The sequence below is a fragment of the Salmo trutta genome, chromosome 31, assembly GCF_901001165.1.
Source record: "Salmo trutta chromosome 31, fSalTru1.1, whole genome shotgun sequence".
Classification (NCBI taxonomy): domain Eukaryota; kingdom Metazoa; phylum Chordata; class Actinopteri; order Salmoniformes; family Salmonidae; genus Salmo; species Salmo trutta.
In genome coordinates this window covers 30,344,416-30,359,295 of record NC_042987.1, presented here as the reverse complement: position 1 = coordinate 30,359,295, position 14,880 = coordinate 30,344,416, and the positions used below count along the sequence as shown (strand labels likewise).

At 42.1% G+C, this 14,880-nt stretch overlaps 1 protein-coding gene across 1 annotated transcript; it reads right to left on the bottom strand.

Annotated features, from left to right (window-relative positions):
* Positions 1–3,172: 3,172 nt before the first annotated feature.
* On the bottom strand, positions 3,173–12,497 carry LOC115169924 (glutamate-rich protein 6). The gene is made up of 12 exons (XM_029726050.1): positions 12,443–12,497; positions 10,499–10,619; positions 10,196–10,254; positions 9,975–10,103; positions 9,538–9,624; positions 8,943–9,112; positions 8,551–8,612; positions 8,076–8,242; positions 5,735–5,817; positions 5,486–5,638; positions 5,166–5,388; positions 3,173–3,764 (listed from the first exon to the last, which is right to left on the bottom strand). Exons 2-12 carry the CDS (start codon positions 10,611–10,613, stop codon positions 3,504–3,506), a joined length of 1,509 nt encoding a protein of 502 aa, XP_029581910.1. The 5' UTR covers positions 10,614–10,619; positions 12,443–12,497; the 3' UTR covers positions 3,173–3,503.
* Positions 12,498–14,880: the final 2,383 nt, after the last annotated feature.

The window sequence follows — 14,880 nt, the reverse complement described above, 5'->3', positions numbered from 1 at the left end:
GTGGCTCAGTAGGTAGAGCATGGTGTTTGCAATGCCAGCATGGTGTGTGCAATGCCAGGGTTGTGGGTTCGTATTCCCACGGGGGGCCAGTACAAAAAAAAAAATGCATAAAATGAAATATATGAAATGTATGTATTCATTACTGTAAGTCGCTCTGGATAAGAGCGTCTGCTAAATGACTAAAATGTCAAATGTAAATGTAAGAGCTTGGACAGCACATCTGTGTCTTGTTGCTGTGCTCAGTCTTGCCATGTTGTATGACTTTTGACAGTAAACTGTCTTCAGCAACCTCACCTTGTTGGCTGAGTGGCTGTTCCTCACCCAGTTTTATTCCTCCTACACAGCTGTTTCTGTTTCAGTTAATGATTGTGTTTCAACCTACATATTGAATTGATGATAATTAGGACCTGTTTGGTATAATTGTTTAATCATACACCTGACTATATGCCTACAAAATCCCAGACTTTGTGCAAGTGTACCTAGAAGAATTGATGCTGTTTTGAAGGCAAAGGGTGGTCACACCAAATATGGATGAGATGTTCTTCTTCTGCTCGCTCACTTTGCATTTAGTTAATTGATAAATATAATATTTTAACATGTCCATTTTTGAAAGCATTGTTACTTTACAGCATTTTTTCACACCTGCCTAAACTTTTGCACAGTACTGTATATCAGCTCACGAAACATGGGACCAACACTTTACATGTTGCGTTTATATTTTTGTTCAGTGTACCACCATTTCTTGACATGCCACTTAGTAGCAGTATATTGCTGCCTAAATTATATTGCAATCATAACCGTCTAAAATGCTACCTTTACTCGTAATGAGAAACATGTCTACAAGAGCAAATCTTCCAATTAGGTTAAATGATTAAGGGGTTTAGCAAGAGCTTAAGCAGAGTTTCATCTGGACGGGAACAGTTCTGGTTGAGTCTCTTAATGCAGGGACCCTCCCCTCTTGGATTACACCAGACTCTTTAATCCACAGTGAAAGACATAGTACAACCTACTAGCCCTGCTATCAGTGTTACAACCACAGGAGGTTGGTGACACCTTAATTGGGAAGAACAGGCTTGCGGTAATGGCTGGAGCAGAATGGTATCAAATACATGAAACACATGGTTTGCATTTGTTTGATGGCATTCCATTTGCGCCGTTCCAGGCATTATTATAAGCCATCCTTCCCTCAGCAGCCTCCACTTTTACAACGATTGACACATGGCACAATTCAAGACTACTTTACTATTGACCCTGCTCATAGGTGTTTATCACAGGAAGCTGCTGAGGGGAGGACGGCTCATAACGATGGCTGCCATTACCACGAGCCAGTCCTCCCCAATTAAGGTTCCACCAATCTTCTGTGTTGTTTATTGTATGTTGCTACAAATAACATTATTAGATGTAGTACATTTGATACACACTGATGAATCTAGAAAAAAATTATTAAAATCATATAAAATAAATATCTATTGAAAGTCAGAAATGAATATTGAAATTAAGTTCAGTTATTGTGACACTTGAGTAGTTTCACATAATTCATTTCATGTTTAAAATTAAATCAAGCTTTTCACAGTTATGCATTGCAGATGTCTCAAAAGTATCAGACACAACTGTAATAAAAAAAGTTAATATTACAGTCAGTATTACATGGTAGGCACAGTCTTATGGCACTATGATGTCACAATGAGCTGAGTGTTCACTGCATGTGACATGATGCAAGTGGTGCTGTGTCAGGTCATAATGAGCTAATCATTTAATAAGGACAATGGGGGTGTTGTGTGATGTCATAATGGGATGGAAGTTTGTACAAGTACAGTGCCTTCAGAAAGTATTCACACCCTGGACATTTTCCACGTTTGTGTTGTGTTACAGGCGGAATTTAAAATGGATTAACTTGAGATTTTGTGTCACCGGCCTACACACAATACCCCATCATGTCAAAGTGGAATTACGTATTTGATTTACATTTATCATTAATTAAAAATGAAAAGCTGAAATGTCTTGAGTCAATAAGTATTCAACCCCTTTGTTATGGCAAGCCTAAATAAGTTCAGGTGTGAAAATTTGCTCAACAAGTCACATAATAAGTTGCATGGACTCTGTGTGAAATAATAGTGTTTAACATGATTTTTGAATGACTGCTTCTTCTCTAGACCCCACACAGAATTATCTGTAAGGTCCCTCAGTCAAGCAGTGAATTTCAAACACAAATTCAACCACAAAAACCAGGGAGGTTTTACAATGCCTCACAAAGAAGGTCACCTATTGGTAGATAAAAAATATTTTAAAAAAGCAGACAATGAATATCACTTTGAGCATGGTGAAGTTATTAATTACACTTTGGATGGTATATCAATACACACAGTCACCACAAAAATACAGGTGTCCTTCCTAACTCAGTTGACGGAAAGGAAGGAAACTGCTCAGGGATTTCAGGATGAGGCCAATGGTGAGTTTAAAACAGTTACAGAGTTGAAAGGCTGTGATAGGAGAAAACTGAGAATGGATCAACAACATTGAAGATATTCCACAACACTAACCTAAATGACAGAATGAAAAGGAAGCCTGTACCGATTACAAATATTCCAAAACATGCATCCTGTTTGCAATAAGGCACTAAAGTAAAACTGCTAAAATGTTGGCAAAGAAATTAACTTCATATCCTGAATACAAAGCATTATGTTTGGGGCAAATCCAACACAACACATCACTAAGTACCACTCTTCATATTTTCAAGCATGGTGGTGGCTGCATCATGTTATGAGTATGCTTGTCATCGAAAGGACTTGGGAGTTGTTTAGGTTAAAAAGAAACAAAATAGAGCTAAACACAGACAAAATCCTAGAGGAAAACCTGGTTCAGTCTGCCTCCCAACAGACACTGGGAGACAAATTTCAGCAGCACAATAACCTAAAACACAAGGCCAAATATACACTGGAGTTGCTTACCAAGATGACATTGAATGTTCCTGAGTGGCCTAGATACAGTTTTGACTTTAAATCAGCTTGAAAATCTATGGCAAGACATGAAAATGGCTGTACAGCAATGATCAACAACCAACTTGAGGTTGAAGAATAAAAAAATCAAGTAAATTGCAAATATTGTACAATCCAGGCGTGCAAAGATCTTAGAGACTTACCCAGAAAGACTCACAGCTGTAGTCACTGTCAAAGGTGATTCTAACCTGTATTGACTCAGGGGTTTGAATACTTATCTAATAATATCTTTTTTTATACAAATGTTAGAATTTTTCTTCCACTTTGAAAGAGTATTTTGTGAAATAGTTGAAAATTTGTTTTGCCCAACCGTATAACACAACAAAATGTGGAAAAAGTTAAGGGGTGTGAAAACTTTCTGAAGGCACTGTAGGCTGTGATGTAAGTCAAATCCATATAATTAGGAATGAATTTAATAGGATCTCTATGGTCAAATCTGTGTGGTGTCATAATGAGCTGAAATCTTCAATGTTTCCACATAATGATGCTTTGGTATAGAGATCACAGCTATTCCTGGAGACACCTGTGGACAAAGGCCCTCTCACTCTCCTCAAGCTGAAGAGAGCAACTCAAGTCCAGTAACCTTTTGGCCAGAGAGAGGAGGCAGGGGGCTAGTCCAGCCCTCAGAGGCCTTGGGTTGGAGGGGCAGCGCAGGCAGTGGTGGAGATGCCTAATGACCTGATGGACCCTTATCCGTCCAGCCAACAGAATAAACTCCTCCTTGGATATGGCTGGACCTGGAGCCTGAATCATCCCCCGAGCCACTGGCTGTTAAGAATAATAATTTGTAAAAAGGATTTTATAAGGTTTCTAGTTGAATAATTTGGCAAAATGTTGATTTCCGCTTAAATAGACACTCACCTTTCTGGTGCAAACTAGTTATAAATTGCTGAGATGTAATCACAATTGAGGACACAAGCTCAAGTACAAATATTATGAAAAATCATATTTTTTTCCCTATTCAACAAAAGTGGGGCAATAGCACTTGAAATGACTGACATGCTTTTAAATATAGTAATAATCAAATTATAAATGACTTAAGATTTCACATAACTGTAAATTAAATATGGTCAGTACAATATTGGCACTATTTCATATAACCAAATACATGTTATAACTAACCCAAGATAAACCACAGTGGGAGAAAATTAATCATGGTGGGCTGAACAAGAAAGGAAGTGGGCAGAGCCAAGCATGATCTAGAGAGATCCCATTGGTGCATTATAGCATGTATTTGCATATTTCCATTAGAGAACACCTACTCTGAAGTGAGCTTGTGCAATAACGCAATTCGCCCTTGCACTCCTTAACACAATTTTTTTGAAACTTTGGCAACGGGTAAAGTCTGCAAAACTGTTACAAACAGATTCTAGGTTTTGGAACAGAAAACTGAATTGAGATCAACATTTTCATCAACGATAACAATTGCATAATGTTGGACAAAATCCATCTCACTCCATCCCACTGCCGGCCACTGGGCTTCCTCTCATCACCATATTTGGTGGTGAGTGGAAATTCCAACCGGATGCTTCAGACTTTTACATTCAGTGAAAAATCTGGCTGTTTGTTCTATCTTTGACATAACTGCCAACAGATCAGTTTCTCCTAAATGTCCACTGAGCGATGCAGAGACACCATTCAAATGTTTGCTGAATCAGTACAACTTCAGCTTTAAGGACTCAGTGATTTCCTCCATCTGTTACTAAGAGAAAGGGATCTTAGTTCAATTCTAATAAATTATTTCGTATTTTTTCGTGTTGAGAGCTAAATCTGGCTGAAAATATCACAGCGAGATGGAACTAGTATTGTTGCATCCACTATATTCCACAGTTCCATACACTCTATTGCAAGCCCAGCTGTGAGTTTCACAGACACAGGAAATCGTTCCTTTGTCTCGAAAGGCCAGAAAATGCCTATGCAAATGTCGGGCCTGAAACCTGACATTTCAAGTCAGCCCTGGTGGAGAGGAGAGCAGAGAGGTGGGGCATTCTTGCACTATAAGACACGGGACCCTACAATGTTCACAGGGCATTTTGTACACAAAAATGTCAGTCAGAACCGGTCCAGAACCGCTCAAAGTCCCCCAAATACATCTAAGAGGATATGTGTTGGTGTGGACAGGTGTATATGAATGAGTACATTTGTCAGTGTGAGTTAACATATGCTTACCTGCAAACAGGCCCCCACACTGAACTTGGCCCGTTGGCCAGCAGAAAGGAAGGACACAAACATGTCTTCCTGTCCCAGAACCCTCACCCCCAGGCTGCGGTTTAAAGACAGGAAGACCGGCCGCAGGGGGGTGGGCGTCTGGCTGTGGCCTCTCCAACTCCACCTTCTGATCCTGGCCCCCGCATCATTCAGACACTGACCTCCTGACGCATCCAAGCTCAGCCTGGGACAGACACTGACGTTACGGACAAGACATTTCCCTGAATAAGTGCACATCTTTTATTACAAATTACTAATCACAAAGAGTGTCCCTGTCTTACCAGACATTACCGTTGCCATGGTAACATGTGGCCCTGCCATCAGATTGGAACAGGGCCCTGATTGGCTGCCCAATGGAGTGGTCATCGTGTACAATGCATACCCTTTCTCTTCCATCAGAGATTATGACCAGGGCCAAGAAGCCAGAGGGATAGCTGTTTGGCATTATGATAAGGATGGACGATATAAAATTACATGATCATAGAGTTACAATCTCCAACAATGAGTTTACTTATGTTGTGAAAGGATACAAAACCTGGGCAGAACCATCTGGGAAGACTGTGAGAAACTTGCTCCCACAGGCATAATACTTCTCCAGAAATTGTGCCCCATCCTGCCAACGCAATCCATATACAAATCAGTTAAAATAACCTGTATTCATAAGTATTTTCAGGTGTGACCACCAGTGGCGTGTAGTCATTGATGCCAAGGGAAGCAAGTCTTCCCCAAAATATTTGACCATAATTGATCATCATTTTCAGTCAATTCGCAAGTGGCTGAATCTCACCAGAGAAATCATCAGTGAAAGAAACAGCGGCCCCTCTGTCTTAGTATGGGTAACCATGTATCTGATACTGTCTGGACCTAAAGAGTGTAACATGTTGCCACTGTACCATTTGATTCATTGCCAACAAGCATTTGGCCTCCCTCGATAAAAAAAAAACATGAAATAATTAGCTAATAAGCATTGAGCTGAGCTCAACTGTGGGCTGTCCTGATGTAACAAAACGCCCGCAAGGGAGGCCAGTTTGGATTTGGCTTCAGACCAATCAAATCACTTCCTTTGCAAAATGTAATTTTCAGACAAAAGTGTCAGTTTCTGGTCTGCTAGTGTTGACGTCCTGCAGTAGGTAGCTTGCTAAACCAGCTCTTTCCTAAGCCATGGATGGAGATGGGGATTTGGACTTGTGGTTTTGACCTAATTCTGTGTCCAGGGCAATGATTTTGACAGTGATTCTGATCTAACCATAAATGAATATGTTGTGCCTCTGGACTGAGACTATTGAAGCTCAATATGTAGCCTAGTAGGCTCACGTTAACTAGCTACCTAGCTAACTTAGTGGTTCATTGTTGCCCATCCAAGGCAGTCAGGCTAGCAAGCATTTTAGCTAGGTAGCCTAAAACTAAACGTGTACTGTATGACAGACCCATAGACCGTTTTGACAACATGAAAGAGAGGAGGATCAGGGTATTGGCATTCAACTAGTCTACGAGTAGGGTGAGTCAACATGTTTGTTTCACTTGCGCGAGCGTGTACACACACACACACAGAGAAATCAGTACAATGGTCAGCCAGATGATATTTAGAAACATTGATTGGACTAAACTGTTTTTGGTATGTTAATTTAATTTTTTTTGTATGTATTATTAAACAAACCATATATAGCCTTGTTGATTTGATGGCCTTTAAATGTTTAAGTTGAAAGGGTGCTGGAAAAGCGGAGGCAGTGTCTGTTGTCTTTGTACTGACTTGCGGTAACTCCGTGGTTTTAAATCAGTAGTTGTTTAGTAAACTGTCAAACATTAACTTGCTTGACCATGCTTCAGGTGATAACTGTTTGTATGTGTTAGGGTTCGTTCCTGTTTCCTTGTCAATCATTGGTTCATTGGTGAAATTAGCATTATGACAATATCTTTAATTAAATCATTCAAAAACTTTTAATGCAATTGCAGACAGAAGTTGACAGTCAGGAACATAGCACGCATGTTTCCGAGTAAGTTCTGCATCAAAGAAAAGGTCCCATGTTTTTTTTATGAAACCCGAAGTCCAGCCTTTAGTGATGTCACTGCCTACGCCATTACCTTTTACTCCTGAGACCAAAACCATGCCTACAAAGCTATATAAACAAGGCTTTTAGTGTTATCTAACAGCTTAGCAGTAAATATCCACTCCCCAAAGTTGATTTATTGAGGAATGTCTGACTAGTCTTATCTCCTACACTCCCCTGCAGAGCTCTGTCTCAGTCACACATTTCTCAGAGGGGTCTCTTTATAAGAGAGAGAGAACTAGAAAACAACTGTGGAACAATTCTAAACCTTTATAATGAATATATATATTGTTAATCTGTAGTCTAGGACCATATAAATGTAAGGAGAAAGGGGTCTTATAACCCCTCCCCTTCTATTAATACAACATAAGCATAATCAATTATTCTAATATATCAAACATTTGTACAGCCCCAATCATGACCCCTAGGTGAACTTCTAACATATGCATCATTTGCTTTGTGGACTTCACCGGACAGACGTTGCTCTCTGGTTTTGTGATGAAACAAACGTATGTGTAGTTGCATTTATTACGTCGCTGTGTGACTTGTCTTTTTGTTGTCACGGCCTTATTGTATATCGCGGTGACGTATGAACGAAAGGGTTATAGAGCAAACACAATTATCACAACAGAGGTTGTAATATGGCTTTTTTACTGGCTTGGCTTCCTCAGGGATTTTACCCACGCATCTCTACTGGTGACCACATGATGGCACTGTCCTCATGCAAACCTGTACACTAGAATCTCTGCACTTGTCTTGCTGCCTCATCCATCATGTTGTTATGTTCAAAGTAAATGCAATAAAGGTTAAAAGTAATTTGTACCTGATGCGGAGAAATGCCAAACTCAAATGACTCATGGTCATAAAGGGGGTCTCTATTTTCTTTTTCCAGGTCCTCCTCAATCCCAGGATGTTGTGTAACAGTCCACTGTCCCTCTTTGGCTGTACAGGTGGACAGCTGGTAGCTGATGGTCCTAGAGAAGGGTGTGTCTATGAAACAGGACAGCAGGTCAATGCCATTAAAACTCCATCAGTTCAAACTTAATGGAAATATATGGCTTTTAAAATATCTATAAAATTCAAAAGGCACTCGCACATCTGAGCAATCTTATTGCAGGTGCATGGCAACAGTTGAAACAGGATGAAGGAAAAAGGAAACCGCAGCTCCTTCCTTTTTCCTTCATTTTAAAATATATATAAAATAAACATCCTGAATGAACTTAAAGTGATTAATTGACCATTTCCACAGAAAACAGACTCATATTTAAATGTGTGTTTATAAACTGTTGCGTACTCACAGGCATCTGCAGATCGGAGGGTTGACTGTGTGTCCTGGTAGAGTCGCTCTCGCTCCTGCTTTCTGAGTAGGAAGAGGTGGAGTTTGCTAGTGATGTGCTGGATTTCCGTCCTAAATTCAAACTCCACCCATCCGGCACACAAGGCAAGCTCAATCAAGCACACCTGATTATTTATGGGATTGCAGACTATTCTTCCCAATCCCAACGCATGGAGAACCATAGAGTCAGACACTAAGAAACTAATAGCAGATGCAGATGATCCATTAGTAAGGATAACCAATGATCCAATCATGTTCAGGCAGCAAGCTGCCTTAGTGTCACCCGTTTCCTAGACAGAGAATCAGACGCACATTTGTCCCTTATTTTGACCTTTAATCCATGACCCCTCATACCTGTGCTCCTCTCTGTCCTGGGCCTGGGCCTGCAGCTCCTCCTCCTCTCTGGTTGGTTGATTGTTAGGTGGGAGTGTTGCGTCATCCTCCTGATCAGGTCTCTGCAGGGCAAGCCACCTTTCATGGGCCAGCATGTCACACAGCTGCTGGTACTGGGCACAGCAGAAGATCTGTGTGTGTGTGAGGGCATGTGCATGAGATAGGTCATGAAAGAGAGAAATAGAGTAGGGTAGGGTGTGTGTGTGCATGCATACAGAGTGTGGGGAGGGGCAAATGGAGTGTGGGGAGGGGCATACGGAGTGTGGGGAGGGGCATACGGAGTGTGGGGAGGGACATATGGAGTGTGAGGAGGGACATATGGAGTGTGGGCAGGGGCATATGGAGTGTGGGGAGGGGCATATGGAGTGTGGGGAGGGGCAAATGGAGTGTGGGGAGGGACATATGGAGTGTGGGGAGGGGCAAATGGAGTGTGGGGAGGGGCATATCATAAAAATCATGTCATGCTTTGTTCCACACTCTAATATTCCCCATCCCCTATTTAGGTGATGCTTGTTGCAGGGCGTTTCATTTTACCGTCCATGACATTCAACCTTACCTCAGGGTCCTCTGCAAATGTTGGTCCAAGTGGAGGCCTTGCTTTCTCTCCACAGTACTCACACATCACTGGAGAGTCCCTGAGAGGCTGGGGCAGGACAACAGGGGGGTGTGATCAAAGAGGATCACACAATGGATCACTTACAATAATACAGAGTTATACACTGTCTCCAAAAATGTCTCAGTTGTGCTATTCACAATTTCTATGACATACTGCATATGGGTTGAACATTATATTCATAACATCACAATGCCAGTTGTATCCCTGAGTGGAAAACATCTTCTGAGATAGAAGAGCTGGGTGTGAGGGGCGATACTTTGTGACCTCTCATATTCTGATCATTAGTACTTGGCTGACACATGGAACTAAGAAAGTGGACTCTGTAGAGATTATGGAGACTAGGGTGTGGTAGCGGACAGGTGGGTAAGGTGTTGTACCTCTGAGAGGATGTTCCTTGGGTTTGGTGCTTGGTCCTGGGACTCCCTCTTATATCTAAGAACTCCCAGAAAACCAGAAGTGGGAGTTGGTGGACAATCTAAAGATTGTACATATTCATCTTGCAGCCCCTACAGAGAAAACACATAGGGAGAGAACATAAGTAGTCAGGGAGAGAAGGAGAAAAAAACAAGACCTGTCTTAAATTGTACATTTCTCTTACATGGTCATCCATGAGCAAAACAACGTCATTGGGTTCCTGCTCTAACCTAGAAGACTCATCTGAAAAATAGACAAATAGGCAACATAACCAATTCAGTATGACATGAGACAGCGTTCATACACAGTGTAAATATGTTGCCATTTTTTGTTTTTTTTTAAACAAATTGTGAGCGATGTCTTTTTGCGACTTTGGTTTCAATTAGTGACATTGATCTCATGCATCCTGCTATAATCTCACCCACTCAATTGATCAAAGTTAAAACTAAGCCCAGAACTATACATCGAAGGATATCAAAAACTGTTCCACCTGTCTCTGTGTCTCGCACTTGCTCCTCTCCCTCACTGGGCAGAGTAGTGACATCACCATCACCGTCCATATGCCAGCCTTGACTTTGGGCACCTGCAACTTCAGCCTCCATTATTTCCTTTTCAGAAAAAGACAGAGGTCACAGAGATAGACATTTACACACACACACACACACACACACACACACACACACACACACACACACACACACACACACACACACAGTCATGTAAATGCCTAAACAAATTCATACACTCACCGCAGTGTTGTGCTTGTTCAGACAGCCTGTAGCTCAACTTGCTGATGTTGTCAGTAACCTTGGAGATGAAATGGTTGCGTGGGGCTTTCTGGACCTAATATCTAACCATATTGCCTGACATTACACATTCCAAAATAAGAGACAGCAATAGCATGCTTAGTCCTAGCAGGTGGGTGGGTAAAAGTTAGGTGTATTATTGTTGTAATGTAATTTATGCAAGTTAAATCAGGAAGGCTGGTTTGAATGCTCGTTTAACTTCATCAAGCAGCATAACATAATTCACTCTTTCCTATTATACAGGACATAGTGAGACTGAATAGAAAGGTATCATCAGCATAGCATCTCGTTCGTCTCCTCTTCCTGTTAGCCATGTGTGCACGCTTGCTGTTTAACCTATGGGCTCATTTTTGCAATGATCACTTTCTTCTCTCTCAACCAACGGGTATAAACCTTGGGATGTGTTTATATGTCAACTTACCCATGTTCTCTCACTTGCTGTGACAACCATCCACTTCTCCATCACCATCAGCTATACTACCCTTAAGGCCCGTCATCGAAACGTCTTTCCCTCAGGCGGGGGGTTTTATACCAGCTGCCCAGCAAAATGCTAACTGTCATTAGCATCTGACGAGGCCATACCCCAAACTATTTAATACAATTCCATATCGCATTCTGTCTCTGTTATTCATTCCGTTAAACCTGTACTTGATTGAATTGTGATTTATTGGGTCTGTATAGCACCTTCACAAACGAACATTATTTTGCTGGGTTGGCCCTGTCCGGGGGTACCGTCGGACGGGGCGGTGCCACAGTGTCCCCCGACCCACCCGTCTCAGCCTCCAGTATCTGTGCTGCAATTGTCTATGTGTCGGGGGGCTAGGGTCAGTCTGTTATATCGGTTGTATTTCTCCTGTCTTATCTGGTGTACTGTGTGAATTTAAGTATGCTCCCTCCAATTCTCTCCCTCTCTGAGAACCTGAGCCCTAGGATCATGCCTCAGGACTACCTGGCCTGATGACTGGCTGTCCCCAGTCCACCTGGTCGTGCTGCTGCTGCAGTTTCAACTGTTCTGCCTGTGGCTATGGAACTCTAACCTGTTCACCGGACATGCTACATTGTCCCGGACCTGCTGTTTTCGACTCTCTCTCTACCGCACCTGCTGTGTCGAACTCTGAATACTCGGCTATGAAAAACCAACTGACATTTACTCCTCAGGTACTGACCTGTTGCAACCACTGATTATTATTCTACCCTGCTGGTCATCTATGAACGTTTGAACATTTTGAAGAACAATCTGGCCTTAATGGCCATGTACTCTTATAATCTCCACCCGGCACAGCCAGAAGAGGACTGGCCACCCCTCAGAGCCTGGTTCCTCTCTAGGTTTCTTCCTAAGTTCCTGTCTTTCTAGGGAGTTTTAGTCCTAGCCACCATGCTTCTACATCTGCATTGCTTGCTGTTTGGGGTTTTAGGCTGGGTTTCTGTATAGCACTTTGTGACATCTGCTGATGTAAAAAGGGCTTTATAAAAACATTTGTTTGATTAATTGATTTGTGGGAAAAGTAGCCTCCCTGCATGTAGCTTCAGGTGTAGAAACGTTTCATCAAAACTAGTGAGGCTACATTTAAATTGTTTTCATAGTAGGCTTACCAGGTTTAGTGTCATACTTTGTGTCCAATTACCTGGTTGACTGTCGCACAGTTTTGACTAGATGGTATACAGCAGTGGTAGGTTACCCTGTTCCTGGAGTGCTGCAGGTACAGGATTTTGTTCCAACTTGGCACCACACCTGATCAACTGAGCTAATTGATCAGTTCATTAATTGCCTAAATTCAACACACCTGATCTTCCAGATCGGTTAAATCAAAAACATGAAGTGCCTGTGGCACTCCAGGACCAGGGTTGCCTACCCCTGGTCTAAAACTACGGGCAGAATTTACTTTTCATAGCAGGTTAGGAGAATTAGGTTAAGGTTAGGAAAAGGGTTGAGGTTAGCTAAAACGTAAAAATTCTCCCTGACGTGGCTTGAACGTGCAACTTTTTTAAAACCATAGTGTATACCATCTAGCCACAACCCACACCCTGTCACACACGAATTAATTTCAGTGTAATTGCACGCGATTTAGATAACGCGTTATCCACGCATGCCAGCTGTGCCAAGGCAATTCATTAAGAAAACAGGTGAGAATGATTGTCCCAGCGGAATTCAATTAGCCAGAGAATGACTACACTATGTCAACAACAGAGTCCACCACAACCACTGAGACTATCCCTCCCACTGCTGACGCAACGACCATGAAACCCTAGGGGTGCGTTCAGTTTGCTTGAACGTTTGCTACGTTGCGGAACGGTTTGTACTGAACGACACGTTTCTCCCAAACTTTCTTGTATGTTCTTGAACAGACTGAAGTACGTAGGTTTGCTCCATTCTGTAGGTGCGTCGGGGTGTGGCTTGAAGCAATGAGTGACATATTTAAAGGGCAGGGGTGCACAAACCACAACCCAGATTAAGGTTCTGGTTCAGGAAAAAGATAGCGAAAGTGGATGCTGAGATTGAATCAAGCAGTATGTCGAGCAAAGTTGGTGCAGATGAATGTTCTGAATGAACAGCAGTAGGTGTCAAATGGTGAAGTATGCGCTGGGAAAAGTGAAATCTGTCAGAGTGACAGAGTGGTCTTATTTTGATTCATTGTATTTCTGAAGAACAGAGGAAGATTGCAGTGAGTCTTAAAAGAATCCGGACAACAGGAGTTTTGTGTTTTGAACTTGGGAGTAGAGCACCCATCGAAGGAGTCATCTCAGGGGTGACAATGGATGTTCAGGTTGAATAGCTGAAGAGAATTCCTGGTGTGGTTAGTGCCCGGCGTCTGACCCGTTGGGTGAATGGATGAATGAAGCTTGGTTGTGTAAGATATGCCGTAAGAGCTTTCGTCCCCAAACCATTGCACTGTAAGAATTGTAAAGGGTTTGGCCATGTTTCAAGTGTGTGCAGACGGACAGAGTATATTGAAGAATGATGTGTAGAAAAGAAACTGGACATTATTGTGGCTGCGGCAGAAAAGTTTTTGGCACTTAAGGATTTTACATCTGAAGACTTGCAAGGGGTACTGGCACCGGAAGACCCGCCCTTCCAGGTTCACCTTGAGCCTGTGTAGTGATCAGATCTGTTTAACAAAAAAGTTGTTTGATTTAGTTTATTTCTTATGTTTTGCGACGGGGGTTGTATTTTGTTCAATTTTGGGGAATCCTGTTTCCTTCCTGCACAGTAGGTGGCGGGATGCACATTAAATTATGCAATCGCCAATGTACCATTTAAAAAAAGAACCCACAACCCAACCCCGTTTTATTTCAACTAATCGTTCAGTACAGCACCGCTTCTGCTTAACTGAATGTTCAACTATGTTTTTTCATACTGGACGCAGGCAAGGATCCAGTCTACCTACATGAGATCATGCATCCCTACTTCATGCACCAACATCTTCACCATCATTATCCTTTTCCATATCCTCCTCCATCCCTGACCAACACTCTCTCTGAGACCACGATGCCAACTACAGAGACCACGATGCCAACTACAGAGTCTCTAACGATGCCCAAACCAACAACCATGAAGCCACAAGATCCTGTCTATCCCACAGGGTACTATCCACAGCCTCCATATTAATACCCTAGTCCAGTTTGCCACAATCATCCTCACTACCATTATCCCCATCTTCCCCCTGCCGCAGAGGTCCATTCTAAGATATACCATAATCCAGTATTTCTATGGTGCACTGGCAGATCAATTTAATGGTCCCTGTTCATACAATGCCTTCAATGGCAAGAAAAGCTGAGGCTTAATGCAACTTGAGGTCAATATTTTTTGGGGCTCCTGTTTGTTTTGAGTAATTGGTCAAGACCGCGTGGGCTGAAAGTGTCACGTACGTCATAAGGAGTGGACCAAGGCGCAGCGTGTGTTGAGTTCCACATCGTTTATTTTCAGTGAAACTTAAAAAAAATAAAAATAAACCAACAACGAAACGTGAAAGCAGTGGTGCAACATGCACAACACAAAAACAATATGCCACAAAACACAGGTGGGAAAAAGGCTACCTAAATATGATCCCCAATTAGAGGCAAC